Genomic DNA, 22862 nt, shown 5'->3' with positions numbered 1-22862 from the left:
CGACGGCTTTCCCGATGCCGCGCGGCTTTGGAGAATCGCACCCATTGTATCTTGGAGGGTGCAGGGAAAGGAAACATTAACCTTTTCTCAGCTTTTCAAAGGAATGCTCACACATCTGGGAATGAATCCTGCACAAGGAATTTTGATGCAGTTTTACAATTAATGTTCATTCCGATATTATCGATGTTTTACTCATACAATTATTCCAAACTTTGCATAATGTATATCTCACATGGAGCAGTTAGTGAACGCAATGCTGAAGGCCAATATTAATATACAAGCAGTAAAAACAAATGCCATGGGATCATTTATTTATAAATAGAACATAGAACAGTAAAGCACAGAACAGGCCCTTCGGCCCTCAATGTTGTGCCGAGCAATGATCACCCTACTCAAACCCACGTATCCACCCTATACCTGTAACCCAACAACCCCCCCCTTAACCTTACTTTTAAGGACACTAGGGGCAATTTAGCATGGCCAATCCACCTAACCCGCACATCTTTGGACTGTGGGAGGAAACCGGAGCACCCGGAGGAAACCCACGCACACACGGGGAGGACGTGCAGACTCCACACAGACAGTGACCCAGCCGGGAATCGAGCCAAGGACCCTGGAGCTGTGAAGCATTTATGCTAACCACCATGCTACCGTGCTGCCCCAAATGGTGCAATAGGAATCCACTTTACTGTGGATTTTCTTTTAACCTGCCATAATCATTCGAGAAAAATGCATGTGGATTTTATGGAACTTGTCTATCATTCTACCAATGAATTAGTTTGTTAGATTGTTACTGCTACTGTTGGCCAGATGTTTAAACTTGGATCTGTTTTTGAACTCCTAATTCTGTACTTAACACAGTAGTTGAAACTTCAGTGAGACATAGAGCTTTGCACCAGTTTGATCCTGGGAGTTGGGGTGAAATTTTCACTGAAGCTGTGTGATTACATGTACCCACATAGAAGCACCAGTAAATGCATGGCATTAAATATTAATTTAAAAATATTTCCACATGGCAGGGTTATGGGACACATTTGATGAATCACCTGAAAGAATACCACATTAAGCACAACATTCTGCATTTCCTGACGTACGCAGATGAATATGCCATTGGCTACTTCAAAAAGCAGGTACTGCTCTTCAGCTCATGCTTTATCTCTCCCTCTGTCAGAATAAGCAGCAAAATCTAATGACTTCAAGACATAATACTCATTTAAAAAAATAAAAATTGAATATGGCTCTTTTATGCTTTATTCTGTCCCTCCAGGGATTTTCAAAAGATATAAAAGTTCCCAAAAGTCGTTATGTGGGATACATCAAGGATTATGAAGGAGCAACGTTGATGGAATGTGAGCTTAATCCCAGAATCCCGTACACAGAATTATCCCATATTATAAAGAAGCAGAAGGAGGTAAGGCCTCCTTGAACAGTGCTATTTCTGTTGCGGGAGACCTTCATTTTTGTATATTTGATGTAGATATGCAGTAATATTGAATAATAAATATGTGCACGAAACACAAGGCATTAATTAAGCCAAAGAATTCAGAAGGCAGACAGGGCTTTAATGCCAAGCTTAATGCTTCTATTGATTTGACCATTCTTTGTAATAATTAGGTATTCATTATACAATGATTGGGTATTTATTATATATCTGCATCAATATGTTCATTTTTCATTATAAATTTTTCTGTTTACATTTATAACTGTGACTATATAGACTTGTCACATTGTAAATACACCCTCCTTTCAATGGAGGAGCAGTAGCAACACCACTGGCAGGTGGACATCAGGACAGCAAGACGTTCATGCAGACAGTGTCCTTATAAATATGAATATTAATTTATAATGAAAGTACTGCAAAATAGGGAGCGAAACATGTAACTTAATGTGGCAGACTCTGATATGATCTGTGTCTCTTGGCCCAATTATGCACTGACCTCTAATTCAACAAAGTGCTTGTAATGATTCTACTGTTGTCATGTACAGCTCTTCTGGGCTCATCTTTTGTTCCTTTACCTATTCCTGTTACATGCCCTTTTACTTTGCATTGCCACCCTTTTCTCATTTTACCACCTCTGCCTTCCACGCTATCGTAGATCTAGGGCGGGATTCTCTAGGGCGGGATTCTCTAGGGCGGGGCGGCCCATACTGGCGCCAAGAACAGCGCGAAGCACTTCGGCGTCGGGCCACCCGGAAGTTACAGAATCCTCCGCACTTCCAGGGGCTAGGCTGGCGCTGGAGGGGTTGGCGCCGCGCCAACCGGCGGTGAAGGGCTGCCGCTGGCCAGCGCAAGTTGGCGCATGCGCAGGACTGCCGGCGTGTTCTGGTGCATGCGCATAACCGCCGGCGTGTTTCCTGCGCATGCGCTGGGGTTTTCATCTCCGTGCCGGCCATGGTGGGGCCTTACAGAGGCCGGCGCGGAGGTAAATAGTGCCCCCACGGCACAGGCCGCCTGCAGATCGGTGGGACTCGATCATGTGGGCCAGGATCCCCTCCGCGCCTCCTGAGGACCCCGCCAGGTCCCATTGGGATGGACCATTTCCATTTCATGCTGGTGGGACTGGCCATAAACTGGCGGCCGCTCAGCCCCTTGGGGCCCAGAGAATTGCCCGGGGGGGGGGGGGCACCCACCCAAAAACTGGCACCGGAAAATTCGGCAGCGTTCCTCCTCCCCCCCCCCCCCCCCCCCCCACTGCGATCTTCCGACCCGGCGGGGGGTCGGAGAATCCCGCCCCTAGTCCTTTGTTCTTCCCTCCCCCCACTTTCCCTCCCCTCTACATGCTTAGAACAAAAAGAACCTCTTCCATTTATGACGAAAGGTCACCAACCTGAAACTTGGATTCTATTTTTCACTCAACAGAATCTAATGACTTCAAGAGACTCGATGAGTATTTCCAGAATTTTCTGTCTGTTCTGATTTATAATATCTGCAGTTTGTTGCCTTCATTGTTATTGGAAGTTATTTCAGCAGCCTACTAATGTTTGTTTTATTGGTCAGAGATTCATACATGAAATGAGTAATTCAAATAAAATTTTCAGGTCGAGCACATCATGAAAGTACTATAATATCAATGTATTTTTATAACAACAAAATGTTAGAAAATGTCTCTTCAAACAGGAAACAACATATAGTCATATTTTATCGCCTTGAGTAAGTCAGCTAAAACTGATAGCTAATGTAATTAGGGAAACTATACAAATCTTATGTAAATTGACTCCACAACACAGGCCCACCTCCATGGAATTAAGCAGGAATAGCCTGGTCATGGCAAGTTACCAGTTAAGCCCCTTGAGGGCTTAATTAAGGATACTCTTCTTACGCTGACTGGATTTTCAACCTGGCACAGGGTGGTACACCAGGAGGCCATCTGCGAAGTGGCGAATGGCAGGCCAGGCAGGCACCAGAGCCAGAGACTGTATTCGATGTGGAAGGTGCTGCAGCAAAAGTCAGCCACACTTGGGCAGTGTCCTTTACCGTCTGGAATTTCGCCCTCATGTTTGAACGCTCCAAGTCATCTGGCCCTCTTATTTACTCAGCTAGGAATGGAGGCAACTTTGCACCTCCCTACATACTTCAGCAGCATCCACTTCTAAAGCAGGGCTGCTAATCTTTGAACACTGCATGGCCACCAATTGGTCTGCCAAGCCGACCCGATACCCTTAGTTGGATTGATTCCTAACGGCAACACTTGATGGGCCATCTCCAAAATCCACCCTTTGGATCCTGGAGCCAGCATTTGTAGGTTCCTGACCCTCATTTTAATATGAGGGTAGGATAGCGAACTAGAAATTAAAATCTTGTCCACTTTCTGAAAAGGTTAAGGTACCACGTGTGAATGAATATTTAATTAAACATTTACATATTTAATATTTACTTAGAGTTGCTATTGTGAACCAAAGGAAACCTCATAGATTCTCTCTGTAGCTCTTTTTTTGGTAAAGGTATCATTTGTAAGTAACATTATTATGTTACAGCATTCTGTACTGCACAGTTGCATGTCCGTGAGAATTAATGCACATGTAAGAAAAATAGTTGACTTGCAGGAAGTAATGAAGCCATGGGTTGTCAGCTTTTGAACATCCATTGAATTAGGCAGCACTGCACAAATAATAAAGACCTTTTAAAATGATCCATGTTCCAATTTAGAGAGACGTTTACAATAAACCGAGTACACGCTGGGTGCTCAGAATGTGGAGAGCATTATTTTGTCCCTGGGCAAATCAATCAAAGTTCTAGAAATAAAATGGTACTCAATGTTTACAGCCAATTCTAATTAAAGCCATGATAAACTTCTACATCCCATACAGATCATAAAAAAGCTGATTGAGAGAAAGCAAGCACAGATTCGGAAAGTTTACCCTGGCCTTACCTGCTTCAAGGAAGGAGTTCGGCAGATACCCATAGAGAGTATACCTGGAATTCGTAAGTGTTCCATTTCAGAAGAGTGAATACAGAATGCATAGAAACGCTGAAGGTACATTGATCATGGGAATGTAACGGACACTGTAAATGTCATTATGCAGGAAGTGTATGGTAAACCCAATGTAGTGGCATATGTGGTAGACTCAAAGTTAGATTTGAGCTTTCAGAAAGATATAAATAAGTTTAGTTAACATGAAGATTGTAAATTAATGGAGTGAACTGTTAATAGAAGCAATAGGGACCGACAATCAACAGTTTCGAAATGTGATTAAGTACCTGAAAAACATTTGTTGGAAGTGTAGGAGAGGTAATGTGAGGCAAAAATATTTTCCTAAGTCAATTAGTTCCCCCTGCTCTTCCAGTCTTTAATATCAATCAATTAAACTGGGTTAATTGAAATTTTTAGATTGACAGTATTTTTTTAGATATGTATGCTATGGATTTTACAGAACATAAGCAGGTGGATGAAATTGAGGTGCAAGCTAGGCATTTTCTAATTCAATGACTGTACAGGCTCATGGAACAGAATAGCCTATTCCTGTTCCTAGTTTTCTGTAAATGAAGTTTCCTGGACACTGGATTCTTGGGATTGCATAAGCAATATTGGTACAGTAGTATGAAAAATATTCCTCAGCAATTCAACTGTACAGCTAAGAAACAGAAACATTTTACATATGCCATATCCCAATTGAGTTCTTGTGGAAAGCAGTTGCAGAACTTACACAGTATATATTGTGTTCGCCATGTCAGCCCTGGCTCAGTTGGTAGCATTCTTGCCTCGGAGTCAGAGGGTTGTTGATTGAACACCCACGGCACAGAGTTGATAACACAAATCTAGGCTGATTATCTGGTCATTATCGTATTTCTTTTTGTGGGAGCTTGCTGTGCATAAATTAGCTGCCAAGGCTTTTGCATTGCAACAGTGATTACATTTTGAAAATGCTTCATTGGCTGTAAGGTGCTTTGGGGCATCCAATGGCACTATGTAAATACATGTCTTTCTTCAGTTGTGATAACAGGAATAATTGCTTAAATTAATCTGTGTTCCCGAATGTGCTAGTCTCTAATCACCATCAATGAAATAAGGTTACCCAAATCTGGGCTGGTGTGCAACCCAATACTGATCGAAGTTGAGGAATCTGGCTGTTGAACCTATTGGATGGTGATACCACCACTGCCATTTGTGTGAATATCTTTCTTTTCATCTGTACAACTACTTCAGCATCCTATTGAGTAAACTTTCACTCAGTAATTGGGGCCTTGTAAGGTAGAGAAGCTTTTAAGTTTTAGTTGGCTAATTTGATTTCATTTGAAGATAGGTAGTGAGAGAGAAGGCAGCTACTAGAGGTTACCAATTTTTACTACTGGCAAAATCTTGTTCCCTGCCTCTGTAATTAATAAAGTTAGAAGTTTATGCAAATATAGTTCTGAAATCTCCACTGGCAAAAGAAAAAATAGTGCAGCAAAAGTGGACTAGAAGAGAGCATTTAGTTCACCGGCAGGTAATGTTTAACTTACTAATTTACCAGGACGGGTTGGGTTTGAGACATTCTAATGGACATGGTTCGAACTGGCCGTTGCACAGCACTGAGAGAATTGTGTTTTTTACCGTTTTGGTGAATTATCCGTTTGTTTTAAAGCTAGTCATCAGAAAGTGCTTTATGACATTTATGAAATAACATTTTTTTAATTAGTGCTGCCTCACAGGACCTAGCCCTGCACCCATTTCAGCTTCCCTGCCCATGGAGATCAGCTAACTTTTACATTTTGGTCGCATTGGCTGACAGTGGAGTTAGTGCATTACAGGATTAATATGTATTCCTTGTAACATTGCTTCCAGTTGGCTTATGAATTGCAGTTTATTTTAATGTTGCTGGACTGGACCAGCCATATATTTACTGTGACTACAAAATCAGGTCCGAGGCTAGGAATTTTGAGATGAGTAAATCATCTGAATCCCATAGCTTATGAACCTCCCACAAGGCACACTGAGGCATGTGATGGAATATTCTCCACTTGCTTGGATGAATGCGGCTCCAATAACACTTTAGAAACTCGATACCATCCAGGACAAAGCAGCCTGATTGCTTTGAACCCCATCCACCAACTTAAAAATTCACATTCTCCAACACTGCACAGTGACTACGCGATGTACTGTACACAAGATGCACTGCAGCAACTCACCAAGGCTCCTTTGATAGCAAGCCAGTGACTTCTAGCACCTAGAAGGACAAGGGCAGTAGACATGTGGGAACACCACCATCTGCATGTTCCCTTCCAGCCACACATCATCTGACCTGGAACTATATCGCTGTTCCTTCACTGTCATGGGATCAAAACCCTGGAACAGCCTTTCTAACAGCACTATGGTTGTACCTGCACCACATGGACTACAGCAGTTCAAGAATGAGTCTTGTGGATAATTGGGGATGGGGAACAAAAATTGGCCTTGCGGTGATGCCTACATCCCGGGAACGTATATAATAGAAAGGAAGATATTTTGAAGTGAAATCTTGGGTAATTTGATGTCTGACGATGAATTGTTCACCGTGTATTGATGCAGAGAATAATGTTCTTTTAACCCAAATTGTAACAGCTTCATCCTTTTCTCTCCAACAGAGGAAACTGGATGGAAACCTAGTGGCAAAGAGAAAGGGTAAGGACAGTTTGTCAAAGGTTTTTTGTATCAATATAAACTGAGACCGGATGATGAAGTTAGACAATAGATTGAACACCATATTCTAAAATTTGATTTAAAAATAAGTATTGCTCTCCAGATGTGGGCAATTCTGAAAAAGCTGCCTTTATTGACCTACCCTAGCCTTGAGAAAAGGTGGGTGGCTCTCTCCCTGAAATGCTATAGTCATAATGCTGCTCTTGTGCTCTTATTGGTAGGGAATCCCAGGATGTGGCAATAAAGGAATGGAGATAAAGTCACTGTGTGGCTTGACACAATATTGTTGCACCTGCTTGTCCTCTTTTAAAATATAAATTTATGAGTACTCAATTAAGGAGCAATTTAGTGTGGCCAAGCTACCTATCCTCCATATCTTTGGGTTGTGGGGATGAAATCCATGCAGACATGGGGAGAATGTGCAAACTCCACACGGATAGTGATCCAGAGCTGGGATCGAACCTGGGACCTTGGCGCAGTGAGGCTGTAATGCTACCCACTGCGCCACCGTACTGCATCCAGGTCCTGTTATAAGCTAACATTAGCAACTTCACATATCAGAAGTGTTGAGAATGGCGATGAACACAATGTAGTGTACAGCCTCATTCCTGGTGGAAAGGAGGATATTAAGTGTTAGATTTAACTAGTACACGTTTTTGCAGAAGAGTACTGGCCGCTTTTAAGGAATGAAAAAACATTTAATCAATTCTTGATTTCAAAGAACCAAACTTGCTACATTTCTAACTATAGATGGATGAATCGATTACAGATAACAAATCTACTTTCTGTAAACTCAACTCCAGTTGCTTTGCAACGCAATAACTTGAGTTTGTTTTTCAGTGATGTTGCGAGTATTAGGACTTAAACAAAAAAATTACTTATTAGTTATGTTTAATGTAGTTATGTCTAACATGAGAGTTACTCAACATTTCTTTTTTTAAACACCGTTTCAAAAAAAACTTTTATTACATAAACACTTAATGATTATATTCCTAAACATAAACCAAATTGATATTAGAGTGCAAGAACGTACACATTTGTTGCCATTTCTTTGCTTCCTCTGTGAAACAAAGTTTAAAAAAAAAACAATTTTGTTCTTATTCACCATCCTAATTGGGTGATCCATGTTTTACTGCTGTGATGTTCCATCAAATCGGCATTAAAATAGGGAGCCATTGATTTTCCCCTCGGTCAATTATCCTAGCAGCTTTAGGTTTACAAAATGTACATTCACTAAGAATATTGAATCCTGAAACGCAATTGATTTTTCATTCTTTGTATAGTTAAACTTGAGACCACGAGATCTTCATGCCTGAATTGTGAACCTGCCAGATAGCCAATGAAATATTATTCCAACTATAACCACTGAAATTGCATTAGTCTGCAAACTAATAATATGTTAATAAGGATCGTAATCAATTTCTACTTTGTTTTCTAGGAAAGAACTGAAGGATCCGGATCAATTGCACAATTCTTTGAAAAATCTACTGGCCCAAATAAAGGTTGTGAGAAGAGAGTACATAGGATATGGTTAAAGGATTATTTGTAATAACCTTTGCTAATGTGAACACAGCAACTATGCCATTGATCTCTAGATTTCTGATATTGAAGACTGCTATAATTGAGTCATTGCTTTTTCACTAAGAAATACAAGTTATTGAAGGTGGTATTGAATTATTAACTGATATAGCCATAAAACTGACTTCATCTATTTTCTGAATCCATTAAAATAAATATTTTCTGTGATAATTGGTAGCAGTATTATCAAGCAACTAAATGCCATAGTTAAATGTGCCACTTGAACTTTTTTTTGCATGGATGAGTGCAGCTCGAACAATACTCAAGAAGCTCAACACCATCCAAGAAAAAGCAGGCTACTTGATTGGCACTCATTCATGGCTCTAAACACTCACTCTCCACTACCAACACAGTGCTAACTGCACATCATCTACAAGATGCACTGCACCAACTCGCACAAGGCTACTCCGGCAGCACCTTCCAAATCTTTGACCTCTACCACCTCGAAGGGCAAGGGTAGCAGATGCCTGGGCAAACCACCACCTGCAAGTTCCCCTCCAAGGCACAAACCATCCTGACTTGGAAATATAACTGGGGCTGGTTTAGCGCAGTGGGCTGAATAGCTGGTTTGCAATGCAGAACAATGCCAGCAGCGTGAGTTCAATTCCCGTACTGCCCTCCCTGAACAGGTGCCAGATTGTGGCGACTAGGGGCTTTCACAGTAACTTCATTGAAGCTTACTTGTGACACTAAGCTATTAATATTATTAAATATATCACCATTCCTTCACTGTGACTGGGTCAAAATCCTGAAACTTCCTTCCTAACACATGGGTTGCAGCAGTTCAAGAAGGTGGCTCAACACCACCTTCTCGAGTGCACCCTGAGGAAACCCACACAGACACGGGGAGAATGTGCAAACTCCACACAGACAGTCACCCAAGGCTGGAATTGAACCCAGGTCCCTGCTGATGTGAGGCCTGCCATGTTGACCATCGTAACTTTGGTTTTCTTTACTGTGAGCAAGCAACCAGAGGCTGCTGGATACCTCCCCATGATAGCGCTGCTAAGCTGGTGTTCATAAATGCAGAACCAGATCCATCTTTCACTACCCCGTGGTAAAAGCTTGCTGTATCACTTAGCATGTTTTAGTTCTCTTTTATTTTACAGACTTCCCTCCAAAATTGAGAACTGAAATTCTATTTTCCATTGATTCAGTTCAAGGTGGTGCATAGGGTACATATGGCTCAGGCATGAATGAATGGGTTCTTCCAGGGGGTGTCCAATGGGTGTGAGAAGTGTGGGCATGGCCGGCAAATCATGCGCATATGTTCTGGGGTTGTGAGAAGCTGGAGAGATACCGGGAGGTGGTGTTTGGGACGCTATCTAAGATATTGGGAGTGGAGCTCAAGCTAGACCCTATGATGGCGATTTTTGGGGTATCAGAAGTGCCGGAGCTTCAGGACGGTAAGGGGGCCAATGGCTTTTATCTCTCTAATTGCCCGGCGAAGGATTCTATTAAATTGGAGGTCAGCTACGCAGCCGGGGTTGGCGGCTTGACTGGGGGCTTTGTGCAACTTTCTCCAGTTGCCGAAGATTACATTCAAGTTGAGGGGGTCTGAGGAGGACTTCCAATTGGGGTGGGGATTGTTCATGGCGCTGTTGAGGAATTGTTTGTCGCGGGGGGGGGGGGATAAAAGGAGAAATATTGTACAAACTGTAGATTGTGATTTTATGCGCTGTGTATTTTATATTTTGCTGTTATATGCGTTTGGAATAAAATACTATTTCAAAAATAAATAATGCTATTTTCCAGTATTCACAACCTTTAACCATTTAATTTTCTTTAACAGAGCCATCCTAGTGCTTGGCCTTTCATGGAACCGGTGAAGAAATCTGAAGCTCCAGATTACTATGAAATCATTCGATTTCCAATTGGTATGTTTCAGTAATTGCACAAGTTTTTAATTTTAACTCTTTCACCTTTTCTGTTGTAAAGGAGATAAATAAAAAAAATTTTGTTTTTATAAATTTAGATTACCCAATTATTTTTCCAATTTAGCATGGCCAGTCCACCTACCCTGCACATTTTTGGGTTGTGGGCGCGGCACATGTTGCCCATGTGGATGGTCTTCCACGGGGAGACGGGGAGTATGTGCAAACTCCACACGGACAGTGACCCAGAGCCGGGATCGAACCGGGCACCTCAGTGCCGTGAGGCAGCAGTACTAACCACTAGGCTACCCTGCTGCCCATATAAAGTACTTCTAATTGACTCTACATACTATGCAATTTCATTTTAATTAGCTATTTGCATTTGATCAGATTACTTTTTGGCAATGTTCGCACATTAATGCAGTTGTAATTATGATTGTGGTGATTTGTCGCGGGTTCTACTTGACCCAACATTAATCAGCTGGGCCACACTGTCGTTTTTTTTTTTGAAAATTTATTAATGGGAGTTGACATGAAGAAAGTTTCAAAAGAAATAGCCATTTTGTGAGCTAACTTATCTTCAGCTTTTGTTCCAGTCGGCAACAGTTCATTTGAATTTTAGCCAATATATTCTGCTCGGCTGCTTATCTCTTGTTGAGCCACATTCATTAGCTTTATTTTTGTAAAGAGAGGATGATACTTAGACTTAATTTACATTTTTGTTTAGGTCAGTTGCGAGGCCTGTAACTATGCTACCACGACAACAGTTCCCTCCTAAATTAATAGCAGTTAATCAAAATAGGGCAATTAGACTGACTGCTTAGAAGTGTGTAAATTCGGTCATTCCTTTTAACCGTTGAATTTACACCTTCATTTATGTATCTTATTTTACATTGTGGAAAATGCAAACTTGCCGCAAGTTGCAAACTTGCTAAATATCTACCATTTTTAGATATTCTCTTATAGTTTACTTTCATATAAATTACAAAAGAAACTTATCCTATGGGATACGATGAATATATTAATTCTTGTTTTTGCCACAGATTTGAAGAGTATGAGTGATCGGCTAAAGAATCGTTATTATGTTTCCAAGAAATTATTTATCGCTGATGTCCAACGTATCATCACAAATTGCCGTGAGTATAACCCTCCTGAGAGCGAGTACTGCAAATGTGCCAACATGTTGGAGAAGTTTTTCTACTTCAAGATTAAAGAAATGGGGCTTTTGGACAAGTGAAAACACTTCCCAAAGGGATAACTGAAAGCTTGGACATTCAGGTCTGACAGACCAAGGACACGACGGAATAAACTACTCCTAAATGGCAACTTGATCTGATCAGTTTCGGAAAGTGGCATTGCTGAAATTTGTTTGAATGCCCTTAAGATATCCTGTAATTGCATGGGCTGGTTAATGTAACCATAATGAATCATTATCTTTACAAACATCCAGTCTGTTCCAGTGTTTAACTGTTGAAGTATCCATCTCACTGCATGTAGTTTCTACTGTCAAAAATGTACACCGAAAGGACATTGGAGGCTCCACTTGGATATCTAATAGTCTGTAATATTCACACACATGCAAGATGACGCCCATCACAGAAGTAATCACTAAGAGTTTATATTGCTTATTGAAACCGATGATGGAACCTACACAAAGTAGATCATTTCAGCAGTATGCGTACTACAGTGAGCTTCTCACGTTTCACTCTGTGGAGTCTGTGACTCCAGCGTTGCCTGTCAGTAAACCATAAATGGGGCATGTTGTGATAATGCCTGACTACCTACAGATTTTGTAATTTTTTTTTTAACTGAGTTGCATTTTGTACGTTTGCTGTAACGTCTTGCTGATGTAAATAAATTCAGCAGTAACTTCACTCAAATGAAGATCGTCGTTATTTCTTGCTCTTTGTAAAACAATTGATTGTAAGTCATCAGATAAAAACATTAAATATCACTTTGGGATATTCAAGGTACAGAAAGGCAAATCTATTTTTATTTTACTGCATTATTGGTCTATTGCTAGTATATTTTTGAAAGATGCATGTTGAATTAGATTTTTGTCATTAAATATTCTGCAAAGATTATCACTTCTACATTCATTACACATTCCAACAGGCTGAAAAGTTTCATTGTCAATGGGAGCATTTTCAAGAACATTTATTAAACTTTTGTATTAAATTTTACGTCTGCCGAAAACAGTGGGAGTTTTGCTCCAATACAGTGCATTTTTAGTAGGTAAACATTTAGGTTTAAGATTCATTTTTGTCTTTGTAGCTGCATGGAAATTTTGATTTGATTTTCTGTTTGCAATAATTTGGATTGCCTGTCACTGTTAGTTTCAAAGAGTCCAGCAAAATACATAATTGCGACTGTAAATTGCAAGCTGTGTGTTGCTGGCTTCATTTAGAGATGTTTTTAATTCTTGAACTTTGTAGTTCTCAACAATCCATGAAGTATTGGCAAAAGCCCATTGTTTAGGTATTAAAATGTCAAATTAAATTATTCTGTCTTTGTAACCATCTAAGTAGCAAGAGAATAATGAAAAGTTATTAGGAATCAAATGATGAGGGATATTTATCTCTGGGTTGTGCTTGCCTAATTCAAATTAATCTACCAGAATGAAACATGAGTCTAATCTGAGCCAAATTAATTTGAAATGTTGCCATGAAATATTCATTTTGGGATGTCTGTCGTCATTAGTGGAGATTTTAAAAGATAAATACAGCTAAAGCTTTGCTTTTAAATAAAAAATTCAAATGCGAGGAAATCGATTTCAATCAACATGTTGGAAGACTTATCTCAATGTCGTTTGAGCCTGAGAAAAAGCTGATCCATGTAATTTGGCAATCATGAGGGTGCTGTAAATGACATTATGTATGGCCTCAGTAAGGTGAGAATGAAGCAGGGTTCCTGCATGCGATTGCTGTACCTGCTGGAATCACACACGTGTGGAAGTTATGTAAAGTGACATTGGACTGAGCTACGGTGCCATCATATTGATTGACTAGCTAATACTCATTGAATGAGCGTGCACATAGAGAATGGCCAGCTTGGTTAAAAAATGAACGGCGTGATTCTCCGACCTCATTTCCCTCTCGTTCAAACGTAACGAGACTGGTGTATAGAGGGAGAGGCCAAAAACTAGATCTGCGCCTGGCGCTAAACATTTTGAAATGCAACTGGACCGCTCCCATAGGTGAAACTAATTATCACAACTTAAGCCCAATTTACATACAATTAACAACAGTGATCCCATATCCAACAGCCTCCCGTCATTCAGTGGCCTCCCCAGCAAGTACTCACGCTGGCGCCGATTAGTACTCCTTTTGAAAAATGTGAGCCTGGCGGAAGGGCTTCTGTGTGAAGCCGAGGAGGTGAGTAGCCATTTTTGATCACAGGCAATGAGCCTGGGGGCGTTGGGTTTGCCACACCAGTGCTCGGGGGGTGGGACCCCTGGGGTGGGCTGCCATGGGGGAGTGTGCTGGGGGGGGGGGGGGGCAACTGCTCGCAGCACCATTCCAACCCCCTGGATCATGTATACCCGTTCCAACAGCAACCCTATCCCTGCCCGTCTGCCCCAATGATCAACCATAACCCCAACCAATTGCTTTGGCTGCGTGGCTGAAGACTATTGCTAATAGGGAATTGGCAATCGTGGTTAAGTGTGTACCTCACAAGGGTGGCACAGTGGTTGCCTCACGACGCCAAGGACCTAGATTTGATCCCAGCCCCGGGTCACTGTGGAGTTTGCATATTCTCCCCATGGGTTGCACGCCCATAACCAAGATGTGTAGGGTTGGTGGATTGCCCACGCTAAATTGCCCCTTAATTGGAAAATAAATGAATTGGGTACTCTAAATTTTTTTTAAAAAGTGTGTACCTCCAAGTGGATTCCCGTGGGTGGGCGAGTCATGTAGCCTTGCATCCCAATCACACCTTGATGCTGGACACTGCTTGAACACCTCCAGGGAGGGGTTGGAGGAAGGGCTGGGGGTCGCATGTGGAGTTTGGGGGTGGATGCTCCCTTGGGGGTTTGGGCGTTGGTGCCTACTCACTCTGTTGCCCGGTTTAGGTCGTTGACCTTCGACACTGAAGGCCAGTCGTCCTGTTCATAATCCCCGAGCTGACCGCTGCCGCCACCTCATCCTAGGCAGCCTTGTGACTGACTCTTCAGGACCTGGGTGGTGGTGGGGCACAGGACATCGCTCCTGGCCTTCATGGTGTCTAGCAGCCTCCCCAGGTTAGCATTTCTGAATCTTGAGGCTGGCCTCCTGGGTGCCATTGTGAGCTGGCTGGGGTTGGCTGAGCAAGTGGAGAATTGCGCCCGAAGAATTAGCTGTGGCACTCAACTGCATGAGTTGTTGATTTTGTGCTCCCACCCCCCCATGTTTCTGCAAGTGCTGCTCGACCTTGTTAATGGGGGGGGGGGGGGGGGCTGGCGAGCATGGTGCTGGTGAATCAGCTGGCGACCCTTAATTTGCAACGTGAGGCCTCGTTAAGTGGACCTATTAACGTTGAATTGCGTTGCCTGCCTCGCCTGGCCAAGTTCTGGGAAACTTGCGACAGTTCCCACTCGCTACCACACATGGAAATCTTTCTGGGGAATTGCGCCCGAAGAGTTACCTGTGGCACTGAACTGCATGAATTGATGATTTTGAGCTGCCACCCCCCCTATGTTTCTGCAGTTGCTGTTTTATCCTATTGATAATGAAACTCATGACTATTCAATCTACAAAGACAGCTTCTTAAACATCATTCTTTTTGTGAATTTTATTGAATAACTAAAATTATAACCTTGCAAACCTCGTATTAAGTTAGCAAAACATCATACTGAAAAAGAATAAAAGATCATAATTTCATCAAATAACGAGAGTTTCTCTTAACTCATTAAACATCTGGGGGGGGGGGAGGGGTGCGGAATAGGAGATGCAGCTGAGGGAGGCTTCACATCACAAGCTGACCCACCCTCCTTTAACATGAAAAAATAAACATCAGTCACCCTGTACCTACCTATAAGCTAACGATCCAGCAACCACGTTTACAACTTAAAGCGTTTCAAAACCCTTCGATGCCAAAGGTTGTTTAAAATCTTTTATTTTCTTCGGATCTTGCAGCCCCAGAACATATGTTTTGAGCAACGCATCATGATTTGGGTGAAAATAATATCCCATTTCTTGGTACAGAGAGCTACAGTGTACCATGTAGCCAAGTATTTGTGGTCCATTGCTCTCCCTTTACAAATATCTATTTTGTGGATAATCCTTGCTAAGTATAATTTTTCCCTTGCCTTCAATTGTCCCATTTCCTCTTTTAACACCGGTAGCCAATGCTAATTTTTAGAAACCCAGATTTTATGACCCCCTTTTACTTCCTCTGACAGGTACCAATGTGTTTACCTCTTCTGATTGTTGAATTTAAAAAGTGGGTTTCTGTGTCAAGCAATGCCTCCTTGATTTAATTTCAAGTGTTGCCCCTCTCTCTCCTGAGCAGGATTTATCATTTCGTGCCTGAGATCCCACCTTCAGGGCATTTTCATCATGCATTTCCCTTGCTAGTGATCTCATATTTGCATGCATGCACACAACCCAATATCATGCTGAATCTGTGGACTTAGCAGGTGATTGTTGCAAAAGATTGGCGTCTGGATATTTTCGCTCATCTCTCTGTGCACGGTGGGCCATATTCTTACATGTTAGAAAACCAAGGCCTCCTGTTAAAAACTGAAATAGAAAATGCAGCTGTGGGAGGCTTCACATCACAAGCTGACCCACCCTCTAACATAAAAAATAAACATAAGTCACCCTGCACCTGTAAGTTGACAGTCTAAAAACATGTTTACAACTTAAAAGCAGTTCAAAGCCCTTGGGTTACTTTGTGAATTCATGATTTTCTTTCTGTCACCATGGTGGAATGGTGCAGTTTTCTTCATGATAGGCGTGAGTACAAACCTCTCAAGAAAAAGCAATGAATTTACCTGTTCTTACCTACATTTTCCTGACTGTCACTAATTGCACATTGTGCCCAGATTGATATCTTCATTGTGAAATTGTAGCCGCAATTCCCATTTGGAATAATTTTCCTGTTTCTATCTTGCATCTGGCCCATTTAATCTCATTCATGAACCTGCATTTTACTGTCCAATGCAATATCATTATCTTTAATGTACAATTTTTTCCCACTTGGTCTAAGTTTTAAATGTTTTACTTAACTTCGTTGGACCTTTTATTCCCGCAATAACCCTGTTACATTGTGCTTGGGTCCATTCCATCATTGCAAAATTATCCCAAATGCAAACAGTAATATAATGTTACAAAAGGGAAAATGCTGGAAAATCTCAGCAAGTCTGGCAGCATCTGTAGGGAGAGAAAAGAGCTAACGTTTCGAGTCCGATTACTCTGTCAAAGCATCGGACTCGAAACGTTAGGTCTTTTCTCTCCCTACAGATGCTGCCAGACTTGCTGAGATTTTCCAGTATTTTCCCTTTTGTTTCAGATTTCAGCATCCGCAGTAATTTGCTTTTATATAATGTTACTGATAATGCTAATTGTATCTTCCCCAAACAACCTTTCTTGATGCATAGGAACACCTGGACTGCATCCCTTTTGATTATTCCCTTAAACATTTCCTTCTCAAAAGCATCTTAATAATTCTGATTTCAGAAACAATACACAAACTTGGTTTTACATCAGAGGAAGAAGTGTCAGCAGTTAATTTGGGGATTACGTCTCTATCTTCCCCCACCAATCTCTTGGTAGATAAATAACCGTCAATGGGTTAAGTCAGAGGCCTTGAAAGGGAAAATCTTAAGTCTGAATGGGCACTGTGTTGTGACTTCATTCTTGACAAATGGGGAAGTTTTGCTTTTGTTCATCTTACTCGAGTCCAGCAATAGCACAACATGAACGTGTCTGGCCAATCCTCTTAAATCATAGCCCCGATTCGAAAAAAACAACAAAATAGAACTTGGTTTCTGCCTGCAGGCGAGGTTTTAAACTGCTGGGTCTCTTGCTATGCTGTCGATATTCTTGCAGCCCAGAAAATGCAAGCATCCTGTTTAAGAGCAAAATTAATTGTGGCTCTGCGTAAGAGCTGAAGGGTTGATCCTGGGAATGGCAGGACTTCCTTATAAAGAGAGGGGTTGAGTAGGTTGGGCCTGTACTCGTCGGAGTTTAGAAGAATGAGAGGCAACCTTATTGAGACGTATTGGATTCTCAGGAGACTTAACAGGGGAGATGCGTAGAGGATGTTTCCTCTTGTGGGAAAGTGTAGGGCCAGAGGGCATAACCTCTGAGTAAGAAATCATGCATTTAAATCTGAAGAATTTCTTCCCTTGAGCAGTGAATCTGTGGAATTCTTTATTGCAGAGAGCTGTAGAGGCTGGATCATTAAGAATGTTCAAAGCTGAGATCGACAGATTTTTCATCAGTAAGGGAATCAAGGGTTATGTGGATAAGGCAGGAAAGTGGAGTTGAGAATTATATCAGATCAGCCATGTCTCATTGAATGGCAGAGCAGATTCGATGGGGCGGCACGGTAGCACAGTGGTTAGCACTGTTGCGGCACAGTGGTTAGTATTGTTGCTTCACAGCTCCAGGGTCCCAGGTTCGATTCGCGGCTCGGGTCACTGTCTGTGCGGAGTCTGCACGTTCTCCCCGTGTCTGCGTGGGTTTCCTCCAGGTGCTCCGGTTTCCTCCCACAGTCCAAAGATGTGCAGGTTTAGTGGACTGGCCAAGTTAAAATTGTCCTTAGTGTCCAGAAAATAAAGGTTAGGTGGGGTTACTGGGTTATGGGGACAAGGTGGAGGTATGGGTTCAAGTAGGGTGCTCTTTCCAAGGGCGGTTTAAACTCAATATCTTTATACAATTTGGTCTCCGTGTGACCCCCATCAATATGGTAACATAAAGGGGGCAGCACGGTGGCGCAGTGGTGAGCACTGCTGCCTCATGGCGCCGAGGTCCCAGATTCGATCCCGGCTCTGGGTCACTGTCCGTGTGGAGTTTCCACATTCTCCCCGTGTTTGCATGGGTTTCACTCCCACAACCCAACGATGTGCAGGGTCGGTGGATTGGCCATGCTAAATTGCTCCTTAATTGGAAAAATTAATTGGGCACTCTTAAATTTATTTTTAAAAAAACAGAAGAACAGGAATAAGCCTTTCAACCTCGAGCCTGTTCCACCATTCAATGAGATTATGGCTCAACTGTGACCTAACTCCATATATCCTTTAATATTTTTTGCTTAACAAAAACTATCTATCTCCGATTTAAAATTCACAACTGATCTCGCCTCAACTGCTGTTTGTGGGAGAGAGTTCCATACCTCCACCACCCTTTGAGTGAAGAAGTTCTTCCTAACATCCCTCCTGAATGGTCTAGTCATAATTTTTAGACTATGCCCCCTAATTTTATAATCTCCAACCAGTGGAAATAGTTTATCTTTATCTACCCTGTCTTTCCCTGTTGATATCTTGAAAACGTGGATTAAGTCTATCCAAGTTTACCAGACTATCAAGATGAACGTACTGCCAAGGTTCCTCTTCCTGTTTAGATCCATCCCGATCTTCATCCCCAAGGCCTTTTTCCAAAACATAGACAGGCTAATCATGGTGTTTGTGTGGGGGGCAAGTACCCGAGAATTCCCAAACCGACACTGCAAAGAGGGAAAGTCAGAGGGGGCCTGGCTCTACCGAACCTACAATACTACCACTGGGCAGCAACGGCAGAAAAAGTGAGGGGATGGGTACAAGAACCCAACACAGATTGGGTACAAATGGAGGAGGCATCCTGTAAAGGAACAACCCTCCGGGCCCTGGCCACAGCAGCACTTCCATCCTCCTCAACAAGGTAACACAACGAGCCCAGTGGTAGCAGCCACATTGAGACCGTGGGCCCAGTTGAGACAGCACTTCAGGATAACCAAAACATCCCTTATGGCCCCCATCTGCGACAATCACAGATTCCCCCCAGCCATGCTAGATGCCAGCTTCAAAAGATGGAGGCGGGATGGGGGCACACTGACGGTCAGGGACTTCTACATAGGGTGCAGACTGGCGACACTGGACGAACTGACGAGGAAGTGGAAACTAGCAAGAGGACAAGAATTGAGACACCTACAAATAAAGCACTTACTCCGCTTAGAGACAGTAGGGTACTGCATGGCCCCAGAAAGCACACTGCTAGAGGACCTGATAGACACAAGCAGCGAGAAGGGGGAGCTATGTGGGAAAATATACAGACAGCTACTGGACAGAATTCGAACACCACTGGACGGGACCAGGCAAAAATGGGAGGATGAACTGGGGACAGAGGTGGGATGGGGACTCTGGAGCGAAGCACTGAGCAGGGTGAGCTCCACCTCCTCCTGCGCAAGGCTAAGCCTAATGCAGCTCAAAGTGGTGCACAGAGCGCACCTGACCAGAACCCGAATGGGCAGGTTCTTCCCGGAGGTGGAGGACAAATATGAGCGGTGCCAGAGGAGCCCAGCCAACCACACCCACATGTTTTGGGCTTGGCCCAAGCTTGCTGGGTTCTGGGCAGCTTTCTCTGAGGCAATGTCCAAGGTTGTGGGGGTGAGGATGACACCATGCCCAATAGTGGCAATCTTCGGGGTATCGGAGCAGCCAGAGCTACACATGGGGAAGGGGGCCAACGCCATTGCTTTCGCTTCCCTAATCACATGCCGGAGAATCCTGCTCAGCTGGTGATCGGCAACACCACCCACAGCTGCAGACTGGCTCGCTGACCTCTCGGAATTTCTCCACCTGGAGAAGATTAAGTACGCCATCCGAGGGTCAGAGGGAGGCTTCCTGGATACTTGGGGGCAGTTCGTCGGCCTGTTCCAAAACCTGTTTGAGGTCAGCAACGAGGAGTAAGCCAGGGAAAAAAGAAAGATGAAGAACTGAAGGACTGCGCAACCCAGGGGGAGGAGAAAAATGGGGAAACCACAATAGAAGAAGGGTGCCGAAACCAATGGGGGGGGGGAGGGGGGAGGGGGGAGGAGGAAGGGGGGATATCATAGACCAATCCAGAGGGCAGCAAAATGTACGCACAGTTAGTCAAATGAAGGACAAAATAAACCTCTCTGTAAAATAAAGCAAATTAGCGCGGGCAAGAAAAATGTAATGTATATCAGTAACAACTGTTTATAAATATGAGAAAAGCCAATAAAAAGATTTTCAAAAAAAATGCTTCTTTAAATATTCCCCATTGATCTTGCGTCACTTGACCCATTAACAGATCTTTTGTTTGATTATTAAAACGTCCTCTGAAATGCCTGAGTGAGCATTGTTCGGAACTTGTTTGGAATGGACAATAAATGTTGGCCTCGCCAGCACTGCCCACATCCTGTGAATGAATCAAAGCATAACAAGAGTGGCCACAGAAGTCTCAAATGAGGCAATCGTTGAGCACAAAAGCTCCTGGGCAGAGCAATGGCAACCCTGAACTGCACTGTGAAACACTGCCACCTGCTGGACATACACTACTTTCCCATTGAACATCTCAATTACAACCCTTTCCCTCCATATTTTTGACCTTCAGCTTAAAAGTAGCAGATTTTTAAAAAATGGTCACAATGCACTTTAACAAATGTAGACTTCCAAAGAGCAATAAACCTACGTTAGAATCCACCGGACGGCACGGTAGCACAGTGGTTAGCACTGTTGCTCTACAGGCTCCAGGGTCCCAGGTTCGATTTCCGGCTTCATAGAATTTATTTAGAATTTACAGTGCAGAAGGAGGCCATTCGGCCCATCGACTTTGCGCCGGCCCTTGGAAAGAGGACCCCACTCAAGCACACACATCCTCCACCCCATCCCCTTAACCCAGTAACCCTAATTAACCATTTTGGACACTAAGGGCAATTTAGCATAGCCAATCCACCTAACCCCCACATCTTTGGACTGTGGGAGGAAACCGGTGCACCCGGAGGAAACCCCGCAGACACGGGGAGAATGTGCAGACTCCGCACAGACAATGACCCAAGCCGCGAATCGAACCTGGGACCCTGGATCGGTGAAGCGACTGTGCTAACCGCTTAGACCACTGTCTGTGCGGAGTCTGCACATTCTCCCTGCGTCTGTGTGGGTTTCCTCCGGGTGCTCCGGTTTACTCCCACAAGACCCGAATGTCGTGCTGTTAGGTAATTTGGACATTCTGAATTCTCCCTCAGTGTACCCGAACAGGCGCCGAAATGTGGTGACTGGGGGGTTTTCATAGTAACATAATTGCAGTGTTAATGTAAGCCTACTTGTGACAATAAAGATTATAATACAGTGCAGAAGGAGGCCATTCAGCCCATTGAACCTGCAATGACCCTCTGAAAGAGCACCCTTACCCTGTCCTAACCCCGTAACCCCACCTATGTCGTAGTCAATATTTCCCCCGCTTCTGGACTGTGATAGAAAGATTCAAACAGCATTCATTAGGTAAGCAAAATTAAAATTTATTTACGAATTACAACTGCTAGCAGTATGGTTGAGACTTGAAGTCGGAAGGCAGTCAAGTACAAACTGCTGGGTCCATCCCAAGTCTGCAATATCACAAAAGAATAAGACGATTTTTATACATTATAGGATCAAGATAACATGAATACAGCTTGGTCAGGAATTTGATCAAAAGTAAAACATAAGTAATAATCATTACAATGGCGTCACCTTGCTGACCTTTAGAGGACTCGGGGTCTCATATCATTATCTTGTCTTTTGGTACATGTTTTAAGAGATGGAGCAAATTTGTTTAAGTACAGAAAGAGACAATTTTTTAGCTTATCGTATGTATTTAGACTGCTCTGGTCTTATGACGAACGTGCCTTATCCGAGTTTAGAGTCAGCCAGTTAGAACATAGAACAGTACAGCACAGAACAGGCCCTTCGGCCCTCGATGTTGTGCCAAGCAATGATCACCCTACTCAAACCCACGTATCCACCCTATACCCGTAACCCAACAACTGCCCCCTTAACCTTACTTTTTAGGACACTACGGGCAATTTAGTATGGCCAATCCACCTAACCCGGACTGTGGGAGGAAACCGGAGCACCCGGAGGAAACCCACGCACACATGGGGAGGACGTGCAGACTCCGCACAGACAGTGACCCAGCCGGGAATCGAACCTGGGACCCTGGAGCTGTGAAGCATTTATGCTAACCACCATGCTACCATGCTGCCCCTAAAGTCAAGTTGACCTTGGCTGCTTGTATTTGTGCCTTAGGTTATGTGAAGTCAGTTTAAATTTAATTGTACCAAGAAAACTTGACTAGTTTTCCCATCATGCCATTATTTGCTTCGCACAATACGACACCTAGCCTGCACATTT

At 43.0% G+C, this 22862-nt stretch overlaps 1 protein-coding gene across 2 annotated transcripts in view; it reads left to right on the top strand.

Moving 5' to 3' along the window:
* The window catches only part of kat2a (K(lysine) acetyltransferase 2A), a 41927-nt gene extending 29498 nt beyond the window's left edge, over positions 1 to 12429 (top strand). Inside the window, exons 12-18 of one of the 2 annotated variants that reach the window (XM_038778469.1) lie at positions 1020 to 1130; positions 1268 to 1411; positions 4309 to 4423; positions 7043 to 7079; positions 8536 to 8599; positions 10468 to 10552; positions 11593 to 12429. In XM_038778469.1, coding sequence (XP_038634397.1) covers positions 1020 to 1130; positions 1268 to 1411; positions 4309 to 4423; positions 7043 to 7079; positions 8536 to 8599; positions 10468 to 10552; positions 11593 to 11786 — 750 coding nt within the window. In that variant the 3' untranslated portion in view covers positions 11787 to 12429. Of the gene's footprint in view, positions 1 to 1019; positions 1131 to 1267; positions 1412 to 4308; positions 4476 to 7042; positions 7080 to 8535; positions 8600 to 10467; positions 10553 to 11592 lie in introns of those variants that run through there. The other variant, XR_005458129.1, reaches the window with a different exon arrangement.
* The last annotated feature ends 10433 nt before the right edge of the window (positions 12430 to 22862 follow it).

This window comes from Scyliorhinus canicula, chromosome 19 (genome assembly GCF_902713615.1).
Source record: "Scyliorhinus canicula chromosome 19, sScyCan1.1, whole genome shotgun sequence".
Taxonomy (NCBI): Eukaryota; Metazoa; Chordata; class Chondrichthyes; order Carcharhiniformes; family Scyliorhinidae; genus Scyliorhinus; species Scyliorhinus canicula.
The sequence above is the reverse complement of the archived record's forward strand: the minus strand, read 5'-3'. Positions and strand labels throughout refer to the sequence as shown.